The sequence below is a fragment of the Brassica rapa genome, chromosome A04, assembly GCF_000309985.2.
Source record: "Brassica rapa cultivar Chiifu-401-42 chromosome A04, CAAS_Brap_v3.01, whole genome shotgun sequence".
In the NCBI taxonomy this organism is placed as follows: Eukaryota; Viridiplantae; Streptophyta; class Magnoliopsida; order Brassicales; family Brassicaceae; genus Brassica; species Brassica rapa.
In genome coordinates, this window is record NC_024798.2 from 5,006,576 (window position 1) to 5,022,643 (window position 16,068).

Consider the following 16,068-nt stretch of genomic DNA (forward strand, 5'->3'; position numbering starts at 1 on the left):
CAAAATAACATTAATTAAATAGTAAAATAATTGATTACTTCAAACCCTAAATTTTCATCATAATTTTGCTCCTAAAAATTAAACTCTAAACTCTCACTACTAAACTAAAATAATTTTTTTTAGGTAAACTTATTTTAGAAATTTTTATTTATGTGTTATTCATCAAATGTAAATATTTTTATTATTATCATATAATATTATTTTAAAAGGTAACTAATTTAGTTGTGATTTGATACAAATTTTTTAGAATATCATTAACCGTTAAATTTGAATTTATTATGGACTTCTAATTTAAAATCAATTGACGATAAATGAATTTTCTCTAGTCCTTCATACCATGATAAATTTAGTTTTATTATGAGATTTTAACCTAAAACAAAATGACGATAAATATTTTTTCTAACATTTGATATATTACTCTCTTTATTTCACAAAAATTGTCATTTTAACATTTTCTTTTGTTATTCAGAAATTGTCATTTTAAAATTTAATGCAATTTTTAATTACTTTCAGCTTAATATTAATTACAACTATATTGATCTTATAAATAATTTTACTTATCTCAAATATTATTAATTAAGTATGTGTAACTTATAAGAACATAAATACATTTTAATCATTTTTAATTTATATGAAAAATGTTAGAGCGATTAATTGTGATGTATGGTGTAGTATCTGTGGGGCAGAGGAGGAAGCCACAAATCATGTCCTCTTCAAATGTCCAGCATCATTACAAACTTAGGCTTTATACAGGGTTCCTTCTCATCCAGGAAAGTTTTCGTCCTCTTTGATTTTCACTAGCTTAGACTATCTTTTTTTGGAGGCTTCCGAAAGACGATGATTTCAGCTATTTTTCATGGATCATGTGGTATATATGGAAGAATATAAACAACAAAATTTATAAGAATAAGAACGAGAATCCGCAGGAAATTCTACGCATAACTGAAGTAGAAGGTGCACTTTGGGCTGAGATGCAGTTATCAGTGAATGAACATCATGGGGACGTCCAGCCGGTTCTTGATTGGCAATCTATGGGGCATACCATAGTCTGTTATGTCCACGGCACATGGAGGGAGCAATATGTTTTTACCGGTCAAGGATGGTTATGTCGAACGATCGATTCAGATGATGTGATGATGGGAGCGATGAATCTCCGACGAAGCCCATCACCTTTACCTTCAACATGTAAAGCTCTGATTTTGGTAATTGAATGCATGAAGACCTTCCAAAATATCTGATGAACTTTTTTGCGATGGATTATTCTCAATTGGTAAAGATCGTGTTGATACCTAAAGAATATCCAACTTTTTCTACACATATGGAAGAATTTCGACGCAGTAAAACTTTGTTCCCTAACTTCAAAATCAGACATATTCCAAGAGTATAAAACACAATGGCGTACAAGCTTTCAAGTGGTGCTAATAATTCTCCTTCAGTTATATTTACGTCGGTTCTTCACTTTTGGTTTGGCTTTATTAACTAACAGGTTAGTTTATCTTTTGTTATAAAACAAAATACTAATATAAGACTTTCATTCATTTACTAGCATTAACTTATTGACTTAAACTATAGTAAATATAATGGCCTTGAATTCATTTAAACAAACTATACACGACATATACCTTTTGTTACCAAAAGAAAAAAAAAGAGTAAGAAAAGAGAACCAACCATAAGTGTTTCAAGAATGACAAAGTTTTCGTTGACTATACGTCCTTGCCGGTAGTTTAGGTTCAAGCAAATGGCGGTAATCCCGTTGATTATGTCGATGTCATGAGAGAAGCATACACTAACAAGAAGACGGGCGAAATTCAGGATCCCCTCATGAGAGATGTCATAGACTTGGTGCAAACCAAAAATAAAACAGAATTCCTAGCTTCTCAGCCAATCTCTGATGACGATTCTACGGCAGCTTCTCAGCCAATCTCTGATGACGATTCGTATGATATTATTTTTAATTTCAATTTTTATGGATTTATAAAACATATTTCTAAAATACACATTTATTTAAAGATAAAATAAATAAAGTATTTGAAATTGAAAAATAATAAAGGATTCAGACAAAACAGGTTCCGTCGGAAATTTCCGACGAACAGTGGCCGTCGGAAATTTTCCACGGACTCCCACGGATGTATGTCTCTCGGAAATTCCGACGGAGTCAAGTATCATCGGAATATCGGAATAACACATCGTCGGAATTTCTTCAGAAATTTTTTCTGTTGCCCGCCTCTGTCAGAAATTTATTCCGACAAATTGCAGACGAAATCCTTCCGATGAAACATATTGGCGGAATATCCGTCTGAATTCTATCCGTCGGTACTGGTCGGGCTTTCGTCGAAATTTGTGACGAATTTCCGACGAACATTTTTTTCCGACATAATAATTCCGCCGACTATTTTCGTCGGAATTTTGTCGAAATAGCCTGACGAAGTTCCTACGAAATTGGCCGTCGGATTTCACATGTTTTCTTGCAGTGATGGTGGTGATAAAGATTAATTAATTTGTCACAACTAATTTGTTCAAAAGCATATATAAAGGTAGAATATGTTGTTGATACTTGAAAAAATTACTGCTAATAAAAAGGCGTTAATGAGTCACACCCACTTAATTTAAGAAAAATCAAAAGAAACCGAAACGAAGTTTGCAGGTTAAGGTTTATAGTGGATTTCTATCGCATGCAACGATAGTAGGGTTCATGGGAGGAGCAGGGATGGTGGTGAGTCGTCAACAGCTTAAGGATATTTTCGGACTTAAACGTTTGACAGAGGCCACTGATGTTATCTCCATCGTGCGTGCAGTCTTCTTCCAAACTCACCAGGTGTTTCTCTGTAATGACCTTCATATAAAAAAAAAAAAAAAAAAACCACATGATAGTCACAAGCAGTGTGCTTGCTTGCTTAATTAATTAAAATTAAATTATGTGGCTGGGAGAGATTTCTTCAAAGGAAGGAATTAGTGAGCTGCTTAGTTGATGATTATGAATCAAGTTGCCAGCTGTCATATGTTCACCAAGTTTGGAGTAACTCAAGACACTTAGCTTGACATCAAATGATTACTCTTCCTTTCCCCTCTCTCCTTGTCGTGAACAAACTGATCAGAGAAAGAAAAAAAAAATTGCAGAGAGAAAACAGAAAGAGAAGAGAAAAAGTGAAGGAAAAAAAATCATAGGAAAAATCAGAGAAAATAGACAAGACCTTGGAAGACTTTCTTTCATCCTCTATTTCAGTTCCTTGCTGTATAGAATATCAGAAGTTCAGTAGCAGGTTCAGTGTAAGGGGGAGGATCAAGTGAGTTCTTCTGTCCATCAGTTGTTGTGGTAAGCTTAATCTTCTTGCCTCAGTCAACTCTTGATCAGAATCAGATATTGATCAGTTAAGCTGTTATCATGGATCAGTTGTTTAAGCTTCATCGTTTCAGTTTTATATATTTCAGATTAAATCAGTTGCTGGAATAATTAGCTCATGTTTTATGAACTAGTTTGATTTAATCTGAACTGATCTTATCGTGGTATGAACTTCACTTGATCTGAACTGATAAACCTTGTTCTGAATCGAGCTGATAAGATCTTATTTAAAATTCTTCTTCAGAACCGAACAAAGTATCTAAAGATAGTACTTGTGTTCTGTTTTGTCAGCTGCTTGCTGGTCTTGCTGACTCACTCCAGTTCGTCCTTGTACCTGTGTACTCCCTTGGTAAGCTGTAATGAAGTGGTTTGGATGTGGTGATCAGAAAACGTAGTAACCGTAATGAACGTTGTCCATTCTCAGGTTCCTTTCAGCCTGTTCGAGATCAGTTCCAAGCTTTCTTAAATTTCGGTTTCAAGACTTATTTTAAGGTGAGTCTAGATAGTTGGATAATAAATCATGTATGAGTGTAGCATGATTTATCTGCAGTCAATAGTCATGAATGGCTAGGTGTTGTCTAATTATTCTTAAAAATTAGTGAAGAGTTTAACTTGTGTGAACTCTTACGAAATACTCATAAGTGTTCATGGAGGTTTATGTGTGACTAGTATTTGTTTCTAAGTACTAATCTGATATGCATTAATATAGTTAAGTATTTAAGTAATATTCATATGAAGTCTTGGTCAATACTCGCTACCTAAATATCACCGTAATATGAAAAGCCGTCGCTTGATCGTACGTGGTTCACGTGACGTTTCAAGCTGTACGAAGACACGGAGTTACGGTATTGCAGACTAGGGCCGTGTACTGGGTGACGATCCAGTGTCGGGTGTTCATCTAGTGATTATCCGAAGGAGATGAATTTTAATTATTTTAATTATTTTTATTACCCGCTAAGCTCTTAGCCTTTTGTGGTTTCGGATTTAGCATATGCCTATACAATAAATATATATATATATAATTATGAGTTAAGGGCGGGTGATATGGAGCGATGTATAGGAAGAGATTCATAGTGATTATGTACTAGTACTTGAATGATTATACTAATGCATTATTGTGATTGCTTGTGTTGATTTGTTGTGTTGTGATTCTAGATTCACTGAGTATTTGTTACTCACGACTCATTCGTGTGTGCAGGTAACCATTAGGCGGGAGACACTTTTCTCTTTTGGACTAGAAGGAACGGCGTAATCAGCGGTAGTTTTTGTTGTCCTTGCAACGAACCTTTTGATGTATATTTACTGTAAACGTTGTTGGGCGATAGGCCGTAGGATAAAACTATAACGGTTTGTAAAAGGTTTAAAGTAAATAAATAAGGTATAAAGTATGTTTTATAAACTACTAGTTCTCACATGATATTAGTCCTTGTCCGGGACAAACCAACTATCGAGTATTGCTTGTCGGGTTGAAAAGCCTAAAGTGATATCCGATAGGAGCGTCGGTGTTCTCAGTTTGTTGATCTAAGGTGATCGGAATTATTCAGGGAACCTCGGATCGACCTTCGGAGAACAACGACGGTGTCATTTCCGGTCATCTATGATCGGGGGTGCCACATTCTCATTTCCGTTATTCTTTTAATTAAATTATTCACTAGTACATCAAAAATCTCATTCCCAATGTCGATGATTATTCTTTTAATTAAAGTAATAATTGTATTTTGACAATAAACATGTGTTTATTTGTTGTGTAGTGGAGATGGGAGAGTGGCGTTCTCGGTTGTGTTTTCCTTTTTTTCCTTCTTTCCACTAGATATTTCGTAAGTATTCTCATTCTACCTTTTATCCATGAAAAATGTTTCCCAGCTAATATGGTGAAATCCATTCAATGTATGAGAATGTGTCAACAATTATACGAAGTTTATGTTAATACATACCACATGTACGAAGTAAATGATTATATGATGGAAACATCACAATTCAGTTTAATTGATTTTAAGCTAAGTTAATGAGGTCAATCCGTAATATAAGAAAGTTAATTATGATTTACAAAATTTGACCCGACCCAGCTCCTTTACCCGACCAATTGTGGATTTAAGTCTCATGTTTGGATCCCCAATTTTCGAAATTAGGGTTCATAACAACAAAAAATCGATTTCAAACATATATATATATAGAGAGAGAGAGAGCGATGGAATTGAATAGAGGATCCAACATTAAGCGAAGGGGCAAGGCAAGTGAAGTCAATGTGCTTTGTTTTTGTGGGTTACCGCCAATTATATCTTAAGCATGGACATACAAAATCCCACTCTGTTTTATCTAGTTAAGGGTTCGCAGGACTCTCACTCTGTCTCTAGTGGCGACTCCTTCCCTTTCTCGCAATTTCTCACCTCTGTTTCTCCCAAATCGATTTCCGTTATGAACCCTAAAATTTTCAATTGGGGCAAAATCAAGAACAAGGGCCGGGTTAAGGAAAATGAAGAAATCGGGTTTTAATAATTTGGGTTGGGTCGGAGTTAGTTAAATTGGGGTTAAGTTTAATAATTATGAATTGACTTCATTAACTTAAATTTAAATCAATTAAACTCAATTATGATGTTGCCACCATATAATCATTTATTTCATACATGTGGCATATATTAACATAAACTTTGTGTAGTTATTGATAAATTTTCATACATTGAATGGTTTTCACCATATTAAGGTAAACCTCGTTTAGGTGAGAAACGTTTTTCCTTTTATCAAAATATTAGTAACTCCAAAAAAAAAATTAAATTATAAGTTTTTAGAACCTATTAGTAACTCTAAAATACAAAAGTCATCATGTAAGAGAAAGTTAATGTTTTTACTAACATAAAAAAAAAATATATATACATATATATAATTGACTAACTATAATTTTTTTTTTCTTTTAGAAACTTATATGGTTTCTTATTGTTGGAGTTCCTCTTAACTTTACACACGGCAGATCTTAATAAAAACACGTTATAGTAAAAAAAAAACGTTCCCACAAGGTCATAATCTATAGTTTATCAATCTTTTACTTACAGATAATATATAAGAAAAAACGTTCATAATCAATGTGTGTGTCTTTATTTTTCTTTTCTGACACCACATATCTAGCTAAAATGATGATACAGAGCACGAAGAAACCAAAATTCTTCTGGGTGGCGGCGATGGCTCCTTTGACCTCAGTGATTCTTGGAAGCCTCTTGGTTTACCTCACTCACGCTGAGCGACATGGTGTTCAAGTGGTATTTTTCAGTCTCTTTATTTTACAATGACAACCCCACAAAAATAATCTATTAAGAGAAAGTATATACGTACATCTCACTGAAAATCTACAAACTTAATATATATATTCAACGGAAATCTGAAAAAAAGAAAGGTAGGTAGAACATTGTGGTTAGAAAAGATACAACATGCAAGAAATTTTAGTTTATAAATAGATTGTGGGAAAAGAAGTGAGATCATGAGCATTTTTGGCCTTTTTAATATTGTCCGAAATGGAGAGGAATTATAGTAAAAGAAGGTGTGTGATTGTGCAGATAGGGAACCTTAAGAAAGGGCTGAATCCACTGTCCATTTCTGATCTGAGATCTCGTCTTTACTTCGCCTTACATGCCGACAGCTCTCAAAACTGGCCTCATTACTGGGATCATAGCTCTCGCTGTAAGTTTAATACCAAACATTCTTTTGTTCATTCGGGAGAAAACGCAATAATCAGGGTTTGAACAATCCATGCCTGCATAACGTCTCCTCCAAAAAACATGCACTTATACAAATCATAATAAGCAGTTTTTAAGGTTGAATCATGAAAAAAAAAAATCAAAATTTAAGTAAAATTCATGTCTAAATGTAGGAAGGGGTAGTAGCTGTATTAGAGTTATAACCGGTTATTGATATCTGGTTTAGACTGGTTTAGTTTCCTTTAGCTTAAACCAGCTATATATATACAAACACTTGTACAGTTACATGATTGAGCTGAATAATATACAGTTTTATATTTTCTAACAAACTTTCTTCATCGTCTTCTTCTCTTCATCATCTCATCGATTCATCACCTTCATATCTTCTAATATGGTATCAGAGACTTTCTGATCTTCGTTCTTCCGCTTCATCTCTTCCGATTATCAGCTCCGTTTTCGCTTCATTCCGCCGATCATGAGTGTTTTCATACATCCTCTGCTCGTCGAACTTCTTGAGCTTCTTTCTACTTTCATCGTCGCCGTCTACGAGCTTATTCTTCTCGTTCTCTTTCTCGTTTCTCATTGAACCGAGTGTTCTTGCTTACGACTGGATCGATATTTTCTTGATTGGATTTCGCTATGGCTTCTCCAGATCTGGAATCGATTCCGCCGCCTTCTTCTTCGATTCCGGCTCGCTCGAGCTCGATTCCGTCATTATCTAATCCAAATTCCAATCCTCTGTACGTTCACAATGCGGATCATGCCGGTATCTCTCTTGTCTCTGAAAAACTTACTGGCCTTGGGAACTTTAATAGCTGGCGTCGCTCGATGTTACTAGCTTTAGGTGCTCGCAATAAGGCCGTCTTTGTTACGGGACTCTATCCGGATTTAGATGAGAGTCATCCTGATTTTGGTTCTTGGTCGAGATGCAACAACATTGTATGCACGTGGATAGTGAATGCCGTTGATAAGTCCATTGCTAAGAGTATCATGTATCTTGATACTGCTCGCCAAATGTGGCAAGATATTCACGACCAGTTCAAACAGAGTGATGGCCCTCGTACTGCTGAGATCAAACAACAGATATATGCGGAGACTCAAGGTTCACAGAGCGTCAGTGAGTATTATACACGTCTCAAACAGCTTTGGGAGGAGCTTAAGAATCATGAGGATCCGTACACATGTTGCTGTGGACATTTGGATTGTGCTAGTCATAAGCAGCTTGCCACAAAGGATGAACAAGATCGTGTTCTGAAGTTTCTAATGGGTCTTAATGACAGCTTCACTGCTACAAGAGGGCAGATTCTGATGATGGAGCCGAAACCACTTCTTGCAAAAGTGTTTAACATTGTCTCTCAAGAAGAACGTCAACGGTCTATGAAGTCTACAAGTGGTGTGGCGTTTCAGGCTTCTCAAATGACTTCTTCTCCGGACTCAGTGGTTGCGGCTTATGCTGGTGGCTATAATAAACAGAGGCCTCGTCCCATCTGCTCTCACTGTGGTCTTGCAGGACACACGGTAAACCGATGCTATAAGCTCCATGGTTATCCTCAAGGCTACAAGGCTTCGAACTCCAGCTATAAGGGACAGAATCAATCACAGCCCAAACCTACTGGTGGTTCTCAACAATGGAACAAGAACACGAACGTGGCTAATATGGTTGCTCAGGATCTTGGGAGTATCTCTATGCATGATCAACAGGGAACTCACTTGGAGACAGTGACGACAGAACAAGTTCAGCATCTTCTAAGTGTTCTCAAAGCTAATTCTAACAGCAAGGAGAACAATCATTCTCAGATTTCAGGGAGCACAATTTAACTTGCAGATGGCTCAGTCTCTACTATCAAACCTCAACCACATCTTGTTCCCATTTCGTCTTCTCACCCTTCTTCTTCTGGTACTCTCCTAAATGACTCAAACTTTATCTTTTCTGCGGGAATCAAAGACAGCCTTACTTTTATGCATGATTCTTGGGTCATAGATACAGGAGCTAGTTGTCACGTGTGTTCTAACTTGAAAATGTTTTCTCAAACGCAAACAATTACTAACACCACTGTGACTTTACCTGATGGAACACGGATTGCGGTAACAACTTCTGGAACTATTGTCTTGACTGACAACTTGATTTTAAATCCGGTGCTTTATGTTCCTAATTTTCATTTCAATCTTCTAAGCATCAGTGCATTAACTAAAAACACTTCTATCTCGGTTCTTTTCTCTTCTAGTTCATGTCACATTTTGTCTTACAATCCTCTTGAATTTCTTCAGGAGCATACTCCGGATTACATGATTGGGAAGGGTAACCTTCTCGACAATCTCTATATCCTGGATCCATGTGCTCCTGCTTCTTCTGTTTTACCTCAAGATCATCACGTTTCTCAAATTTCATTTGAAGTATGGCATCAAAGATTGGGACATCCTTCGCAGAATAAAATTCATATTCTTTCAAAGAGTTTAGAGGTTTTCAAAAACAAGATAGGCCATGATCATTTGTGTAAAATTTGTCCTTTGGCTAAACAGAAACGCTTGTCATTTTCTTCTTCTAATAAAATGTCTGCTTTACCATTTGACTTGTTACATTTAGACATTTGGGGTCCTTTTCGTGTTCCAACTATTGATGGATATAGATATTTCTTAACAATAGTAGATGATTGCTCACGAGTTACATGGGTGTATCTCTTGAAAGATAAAAGCTCGGTTGCTACGGTTTTCCCAGAATTTTTAACTTTCATTGAAACACAATTTCAAACTTCTGTGAAAGCCATTAGAACCGATAATGCTCCTGAACTCTTGTTTACATCATTGCTTGCTTCTAAAGGAATTCATCACTACTTTTCTTGCGCTTACACGCCACAGCAGAACTCTGTTGTGGAACGCAAACACCAACACATATTGAATGTTGCACGATCACTTTTATTTCAATCTAACGTACCATTAGAATATTGGGGTGACTGCATACAAACTGCCATATACTTGATAAATCGAACTCCTACTCCACTTTTGAAAGATAAATCCCCTTATGAAGTTCTCATGTCAAAACCTTCTTCTTATGATCATCTTCGTGTGTTTGGTTGTCTCTGTTTCACTTCAACATTACTCAAAGATCGTCACAAATTTTCACCACGTGCATCTCCTTGCGTTTTTCTTGGTTATCCTCAGGGATACAAAGGGTATAAAGTTCTTGATTTACACACAAACAAGATTTCTATCTCGCGCAATGTGGTTTTTCATGAAAATAGCTTTCCCTTTTCTGAAAACCTTTCATCTGATGATGATATTTTTGGTCAATACGTTCTTCCTTTGCCTGTTCCGGATTCTCCATTCTCTGCATTTTTTGATCTTGGTGATAACACATGTTTTCATGATGAGTCTTCTGTTCCATTTTCTGAAACCACTACGTTTTTGGATCCTACGGTTTCTACTAACTCTCCAACTCATTCATCACAAACTGATTCTCATGTTTCTAACACACGTTCACGAAGACAAACTAAGGCTCCTGCTTATCTTGACCAGTATCATTGCTATCTTCTTAAACAAAATTCCTCTTTCCCTGCCCATCAAACCCATACTACTTCTTATCCTATCTCAGCATTTCTGTCTTATGACAAATTTGATGCCTCTTACCGAAATTTTCTTCTTTCAATCACAACTGTTACTGCTCCCAAAACATTTCATGAGGCCATTCTGCTTGATGAGTTTAAAGGTTCTATGAAATCTGAAATGGATTCTCTAGAAGAAACTGGCACTTGGTCTATCTGTCAACTACCTCCAGGGAAGCATCCTGTTGGTTGTAAGTGGGTGAATACTTACAAATTCAATCCTGATGGGACGGTGGAGAGACCAAAGTCACGTCTTGTTGCCAAAGGATACACGCAATTAGAAGGCCTGGATTATCTAGATACGTTCTCTCCTGTAGCTAAGCTGGGAACTTTCCGGATTCTCTTAAGTCTTGCTGCTGCTAAGAATTGGTCCATTCAACAGCTTGACATCATCAATGCTTTTCTTAATGGCGATCTCGATGAGGAGATTTACATGACGATTCCTCAGGGTTACACAGAGCTTACTGGTAGAAGTTATCCTCCGAACTCTGTGTGTCGACTTCATAAATCTTTGTATGGCCTCAAGCAGGCGTCTCGACAGTGGAATCATAAGCTTACCTCTGTTATTGCCGCAGCTGGTTTTACTCAAGCTCCGTCTGATCATTCTCTCTTTGTTCGTCAGACTACGTCTTCATTTCTTGTGGCTCTTGTCTATTTTGATGATATTCTCATCATGGGAGATCGTGATGAAGCTATTGATGAGTTCAAGACTTCACTGAAGAATGCTTTTAAACTCCGAGATCTTGGTCCTGCCAAGTATTTTCTTGGATTTGAGATAGCACGCAATGAGACTGGTATCTCCATAAACCAACGTAAATACACTCTTGAGTTACTTCAGGATGCAGGGTATCTTGGATGCAAACCAGTCTCAGTACCAATGGAGCCAAACTTGAAGCTATCAGATACATCAGGCGATCTTCTTCAAGATCCTTCAGTCTTTCGGAAGATCGTGGGTAAACTTCTCTACTTGACTCACACACGTCCTCACATCACCTATGCTGTACATAAACTCAGTCAGTTTATGTCTGCTCCTCGTGTGGATCATCTCAAGGCTGCTCAGCGTGTGTTACGGTATTTGAAGAATGATCCAGCTCAGGGCTTATTTTACTCTGCTTCATCCTCTGTCAGCTTGACTGCATTTTGCGACGCTGACTGGGCCTCATGTCCCGACTCTAGGCGATCTACAACGGGTTACTGTGTCTTCTTGGGTGAATCTCTTGTGTCTTGGCGTGCAAAGAAACAACCTACAGTATCCCGTAGTAGCTCGGAAGCAGAGTATCGTTCAATGGCAGACACAACGTGTGAGTTGATCTGGTTAGCTTCTCTGCTACGTGATGTACATTGTCCTCTCACTGGCCCGGCGACATTGTTCTGTGACAATCAGTCTGCTTTGCACATTGCGTCAAATCCAGTCTACCACGAGCGGACAAAGCATATAGAGCTTGATTGTCATGTGGTTAGAGAGAGACTACAGAGTGGTTTCTTAAAGACGATGCACGTGAAGTCAGCTCATCAACTTGCCGATATATTCACCAAGGCAGTGCAACCTGCAATATTCCATCACTTAACGCTCAAGATGGGTCTTCACCACTTGTTCATTCCATCTTGAAGGGGGGGTATTAGAGTTATAACCGGTTATTGATATCTGGTTTAGACTGGTTTAGTTTCCTTTAGCTTAAACCAGCTATATATATACAAACACTTGTACAGTTACATGATTGAGCTGAATAATATACAGTTTTATATTTTCTAACAAACTTTCTTCATCGTCTTCTTCTCTTCATCATCTCATCGATTCATCACCTTCATATCTTCTAATAAGCTGTGGGAAGAAGCTTTGCGATGTTCAAGAACTACAACATAGTCGGAAACAATGAAATGATAGCGTTTGGAATGATGAACATCGTTGGTTCCCTCACATCTTGTTACCTCATAACTGGTATACACACAATCACATATGGCTTCTAAATTATCACATTAAGTATATGTAATGTGAAAATAATTGTGTTTCAATAATAATGACGACGTACCACACTATTAGGACCGTTTTCGAGATCGGCGGTGAACTTCAACGCGGGTTGCAAGACCATCGTGTCGAACATAGTGATGGCAATTGCGGTTATGTTCACACTGCTCTTCCTCACGCCTCTTTTCTACTACACACCACTCGTCGTCCTCTCCTCCATCATCATGGTTGCAATGCGGGTTGGGGGTAAACAAATTCGATTCCTCGTCTGCATGAGCGCCTACTTGGGGGCAGTATTCAGTAAGTATATATTTTATTGCGGAAATTACGTACACTTAAAAATGTGATTGTTAACTGTGATGAAGGTGGCTATATCAATAGCAAGGTTGTTGCTATTCGTGTCAAGGCCGAGGACTGCAGTGTAGGGAAACATGCCAAACAGCCCGATTTATAGGAACACTGAGCAGTATCCTTACTCAAGAACCGTTCCTGGTCTTCTCATCTTGGAGATTGACGCTCCCATCTACTTTGCCAATGCTGGTTACTTGCGTGAGAGGTAACTTTAACCCTAATTCATACATTTATGTCAAGGATGCAGGATGCCTTATGAATTATGTTTGCCATTCATTACACAGAATCACAAGTTGGATCGATGAAGAGGAAGAGAGGGTCAAAACATCAGGAGAAAACAGTTTACAATATGTTATACTCGATATGTCGGGTAATTAATTACATAATTCGATTTTATCTGACACAATAGTGGTAGTGACAAAACAAAACAGCTGGTGGTAATATCGACACGAGTGGTATAAGCATGATGGAGGAAATTAAGAAAATCATGGATAGAAGAAAGTTAAAGGTAACGACCGCTGCTTAATCATGTAGCCGTATGCTACTTTCTTTCTTTTTTTTTTTGAACTATATATGCTACTTTCTTTAGGATATGTTGCCATTAATTTCTTCGCATTATCCTTTTTGATGCTCAGTTAGTATTGGTAAATCCAAAAGGAGAGGTCGTGAAGAAACTAACAAGATCCAAATTCATCGGTGATAATTTGGACAAAGAATGGATGTTCATGACGGTTGGAGAAGCCGTAGAGGCTTGTAGCTACGTGCTTCACACGTTAAGAACTGTACCAGCCTCCAAAGACTCTAATAACGTCTAGTTCTTTTTTTTTCTAAGTCGTTTGAGACGACTCCTTATCAAACAGTTTGATGTAATTCAAATATCAAAAAAAATGTAAAAGAAAAAGTGAAAAACCCTTCTCGATAACCAAAAATTAGTTTTCTTGTAACAGTTCTTGAATTTTCAATTTACTGTTGATCCAAGAACATAAGGGTTACTTGAATGTCCTAAAAGGACACCATATAAAGCCCAATAAGAAATCTGTTGGTATAATCGTGTACATCAAGGTCCACCATATGCATGCTACTCTGCTCCATTTATAACAAAACACGTACGAATAATCAGATAGAGTCAGATCCACGATACTTAGAGCATGATTATTGCTATAACCCCATTTGGGTTTCTTAGTGATTAGTTTAAGGATAAAAGTTAGTTAAGAAATTTAGTTAAGAAACCCATAGATTTTATGCTTTATTGGGAGTTTCTTAATTAGGGGTTCTACAAAAATTTATGCATAATTGAAATATTACTTACTCAAATATTTATGCATATTGTATCATAATACTATGAAATACGTTCTCGTGAATCTCATCTTTGAGCACAAGAAAAAGTCTTAGAAGGAAACGCAACTTTCTTGTTCTCCAAGTTTAGTAGTATTAACAAAAAGATAGTATATGACCGCCAAAAAGTCCCCTTACATAAAACCCTTTCCATTTTTTTATATTATGTACCGGCAAATGATAGCAATTTCTAATGCAGAAAATTTCTTTTGGCCACATTTTATATTAAGTCTTTGTTCTGAGAAATACCAGATAGATTCAGGTTTGAGGCCCTTGATGTTGTATTAACAGAGTCTTAAATCTCTTTTCTCTGTTCCTGAAGCAATGTTTCACGTGAACAAAGCCGCAAGACTAGAAAACTATGTGTGTTCAAGAAGAGCACATGACGTTAACCTTGAGCATCTGATAGCTTTCCAATAAACGGGATTTGTTAGGGTCAGATAAAGCAAGCTTTGCAAGTGTCTTAAACTCTTCAAGCTTTGATACAGAGGAAACAGAAGATGGTGATAATGTCCCAAAGACACCATCTGCAACTAGTTGCTGAAACAAGGAGAAGTTTTCTTTGAACTGAGAACTCTCAAACATGCACATGAGCCTGGCAAAAGAGAAAAACAGACACTGTAAGAACTCGAAGTAGCTTATGAAACAAATCTGCGAAACCAAAGACGAGGACTTCCGTGACACTACAAACAACAAAATTAGACCACGAGACTAACGTGACACAATATAACAAGACCAGAAGACCACTTCCACGAGTTTCATGCATGTTAAACAACCTGGCCATCCCAAAGTCTGCAACTTTAGGGTTCATCTCAGCGTCTAAGAGAACTATACTAGCCTTTAAGTCTCGATGAATAATCCTCAGTTGAGAATCTTCATGGAGATAAAGAAGCCCTCTTGCAACTCCTGCTATGATTCTACACCTCACATCCCAAGTAAGTATCCAACGTTTGTGTTCATCATCAAAAAATATAGATGTTTTGAAAACATATTTTACAATGAAAAGTTCATACCTTGTAGACAGATGATCCAAATCCACCTTGTCCAAGTTTATTTCCCGCTGAGAACTCATCGGTTGCGATTAAGATCATGCCGAGATCAAATCTTAACATAGATTGACCATCCGAATCAGTCTAGAGCAAAAGCATTGGCTTGGAGAGCTTTATCAATTTCATCAAAGGCAATAGCTTTAGCTTTTTCCTCTTCAGCAAGAACCTAAACAATAAGTAGAATCCATATCTCAACTTAAGAAAAAAAAAAAGAGGTTCTCCCAATTAAAAAACTCTCATCAATGTAAAAAAAAGGAATCACCTTTATGATTGCAGCAGTTAAAGTAGTATTCCCATGTTCTACATTCCCAATTGTTCCCACATTTACATTTGGTTTACTGCAAGAAAGAACACTTTTATTAAATCAAGCTCCAACCAATTCAAAAATACAATCAAACTCACTTTCGAGCGGATGTGGCCATCGATCTCCACAGAGAAGTTCTGAAACTCAACGGAGGAGAGAGATCATCCGATCGAATGAGAGATCCACGGAGAAGGAGACAGAGAGAGATTTATCGGGTAGAGAGGAGGCCTAACGAAGTGAGATGGAGTTTAAGGTTTCGTTTGAACCTTGTAGGTGTGAAGGAGAGAACAAAAAGCCACCGTCTTCCCGCGGAGAACACAAGAGGAGACAGAGAAGACGAGGCACGAAAGAGAAGAGGAGAGAGAAAAAAAAAACCCTCATTATTTAGTTTGCTGACACGTGGCTTAGAAATCCCCTTTGTAATCGGTCACAGAAATC

The 16,068-nt window shown here is 37.2% G+C and overlaps 3 protein-coding genes across 8 annotated transcripts; 2 read left to right on the forward strand and 1 right to left on the reverse strand.

Annotated features, from left to right (window-relative positions):
* Nucleotides 1–7,665: 7,665 nt before the first annotated feature.
* On the forward strand, nt 7,666–8,844 carry LOC117133652. The gene has a single exon (XM_033290365.1). The coding sequence runs from the start codon at nt 7,666–7,668 to the stop codon at nt 8,842–8,844; it is 1,179 nt and encodes a 392-aa protein (XP_033146256.1).
* Nucleotides 8,845–12,467: 3,623 nt separating this feature from the next.
* Nucleotides 12,468–13,757, forward strand: LOC117125721 (sulfate transporter 3.1). Its single transcript, XM_033290366.1, has 7 exons — nt 12,468–12,564; nt 12,667–12,837; nt 12,957–13,012; nt 13,059–13,147; nt 13,227–13,312; nt 13,374–13,450; nt 13,578–13,757. Exons 1-7 carry the CDS (start codon nt 12,468–12,470, stop codon nt 13,755–13,757), a joined length of 756 nt encoding a protein of 251 aa, XP_033146257.1.
* A 597-nt stretch (nt 13,758–14,354) lies between these two features.
* Nucleotides 14,355–16,002, reverse strand: LOC103863507 (cysteine-rich receptor-like protein kinase 38). 6 transcript variants are annotated; one of them, XM_018658149.2, is made up of 5 exons: nt 15,729–16,002; nt 15,589–15,664; nt 15,054–15,492; nt 14,671–14,872; nt 14,355–14,593 (listed from the first exon to the last, which is right to left on the reverse strand). In XM_018658149.2, exons 3-5 carry the CDS (start codon nt 15,347–15,349, stop codon nt 14,573–14,575), a joined length of 519 nt encoding a protein of 172 aa, XP_018513665.1. In that variant the 5' UTR covers nt 15,350–15,492; nt 15,589–15,664; nt 15,729–16,002; the 3' UTR covers nt 14,355–14,572. The 6 variants fall into 6 exon arrangements, 5 of the variants coding, with proteins under 5 accessions (XP_018513665.1, XP_033146648.1, XP_018513666.1 ...); XM_033290757.1 differs by having other exon boundaries at nt 14,994–15,492; XM_018658150.2 differs by having other exon boundaries at nt 14,393–14,872; nt 15,054–15,194; nt 15,291–15,492.
* Between the last annotated feature and the right edge of the window lie 66 nt (nt 16,003–16,068).

What these genes read in the sequence shown, in the direction of transcription:
- LOC117133652 (XM_033290365.1), top strand. Translation starts at nt 7,666, where the DNA reads ATGGCTTCTCCAGATCTGGAATCGATTCCGCCGCCTTCTTCTTCGATT.
- LOC117125721 (XM_033290366.1), top strand. Translation starts at nt 12,468, where the DNA reads ATGTTCAAGAACTACAACATAGTCGGAAACAATGAAATGATAGCGTTT. An exon ending in TCAAGGCCGAGGACTGCAGT is followed by an intron (nt 13,013 to 13,058) that starts GTAGGGAAACAT and finishes AACACTGAGCAG; the next exon opens with TATCCTTACTCAAGAACCGT. An exon ending in TGGATAGAAGAAAGTTAAAG is followed by an intron (nt 13,451 to 13,577) that starts GTAACGACCGCT and finishes TTTGATGCTCAG; the next exon opens with TTAGTATTGGTAAATCCAAA.
- LOC103863507 (XM_033290756.1), bottom strand. Translation starts at nt 15,349, where the DNA reads ATGAGTTCTCAGCGGGAAATAAACTTGGACAAGGTGGATTTGGATCAT. An exon ending in GTCTTGTTATATTGTGTCAC is followed by an intron (nt 14,873 to 14,993) that starts GTTAGTCTCGTG and finishes CTCTTTTGCCAG; the next exon opens with GCTCATGTGCATGTTTGAGA.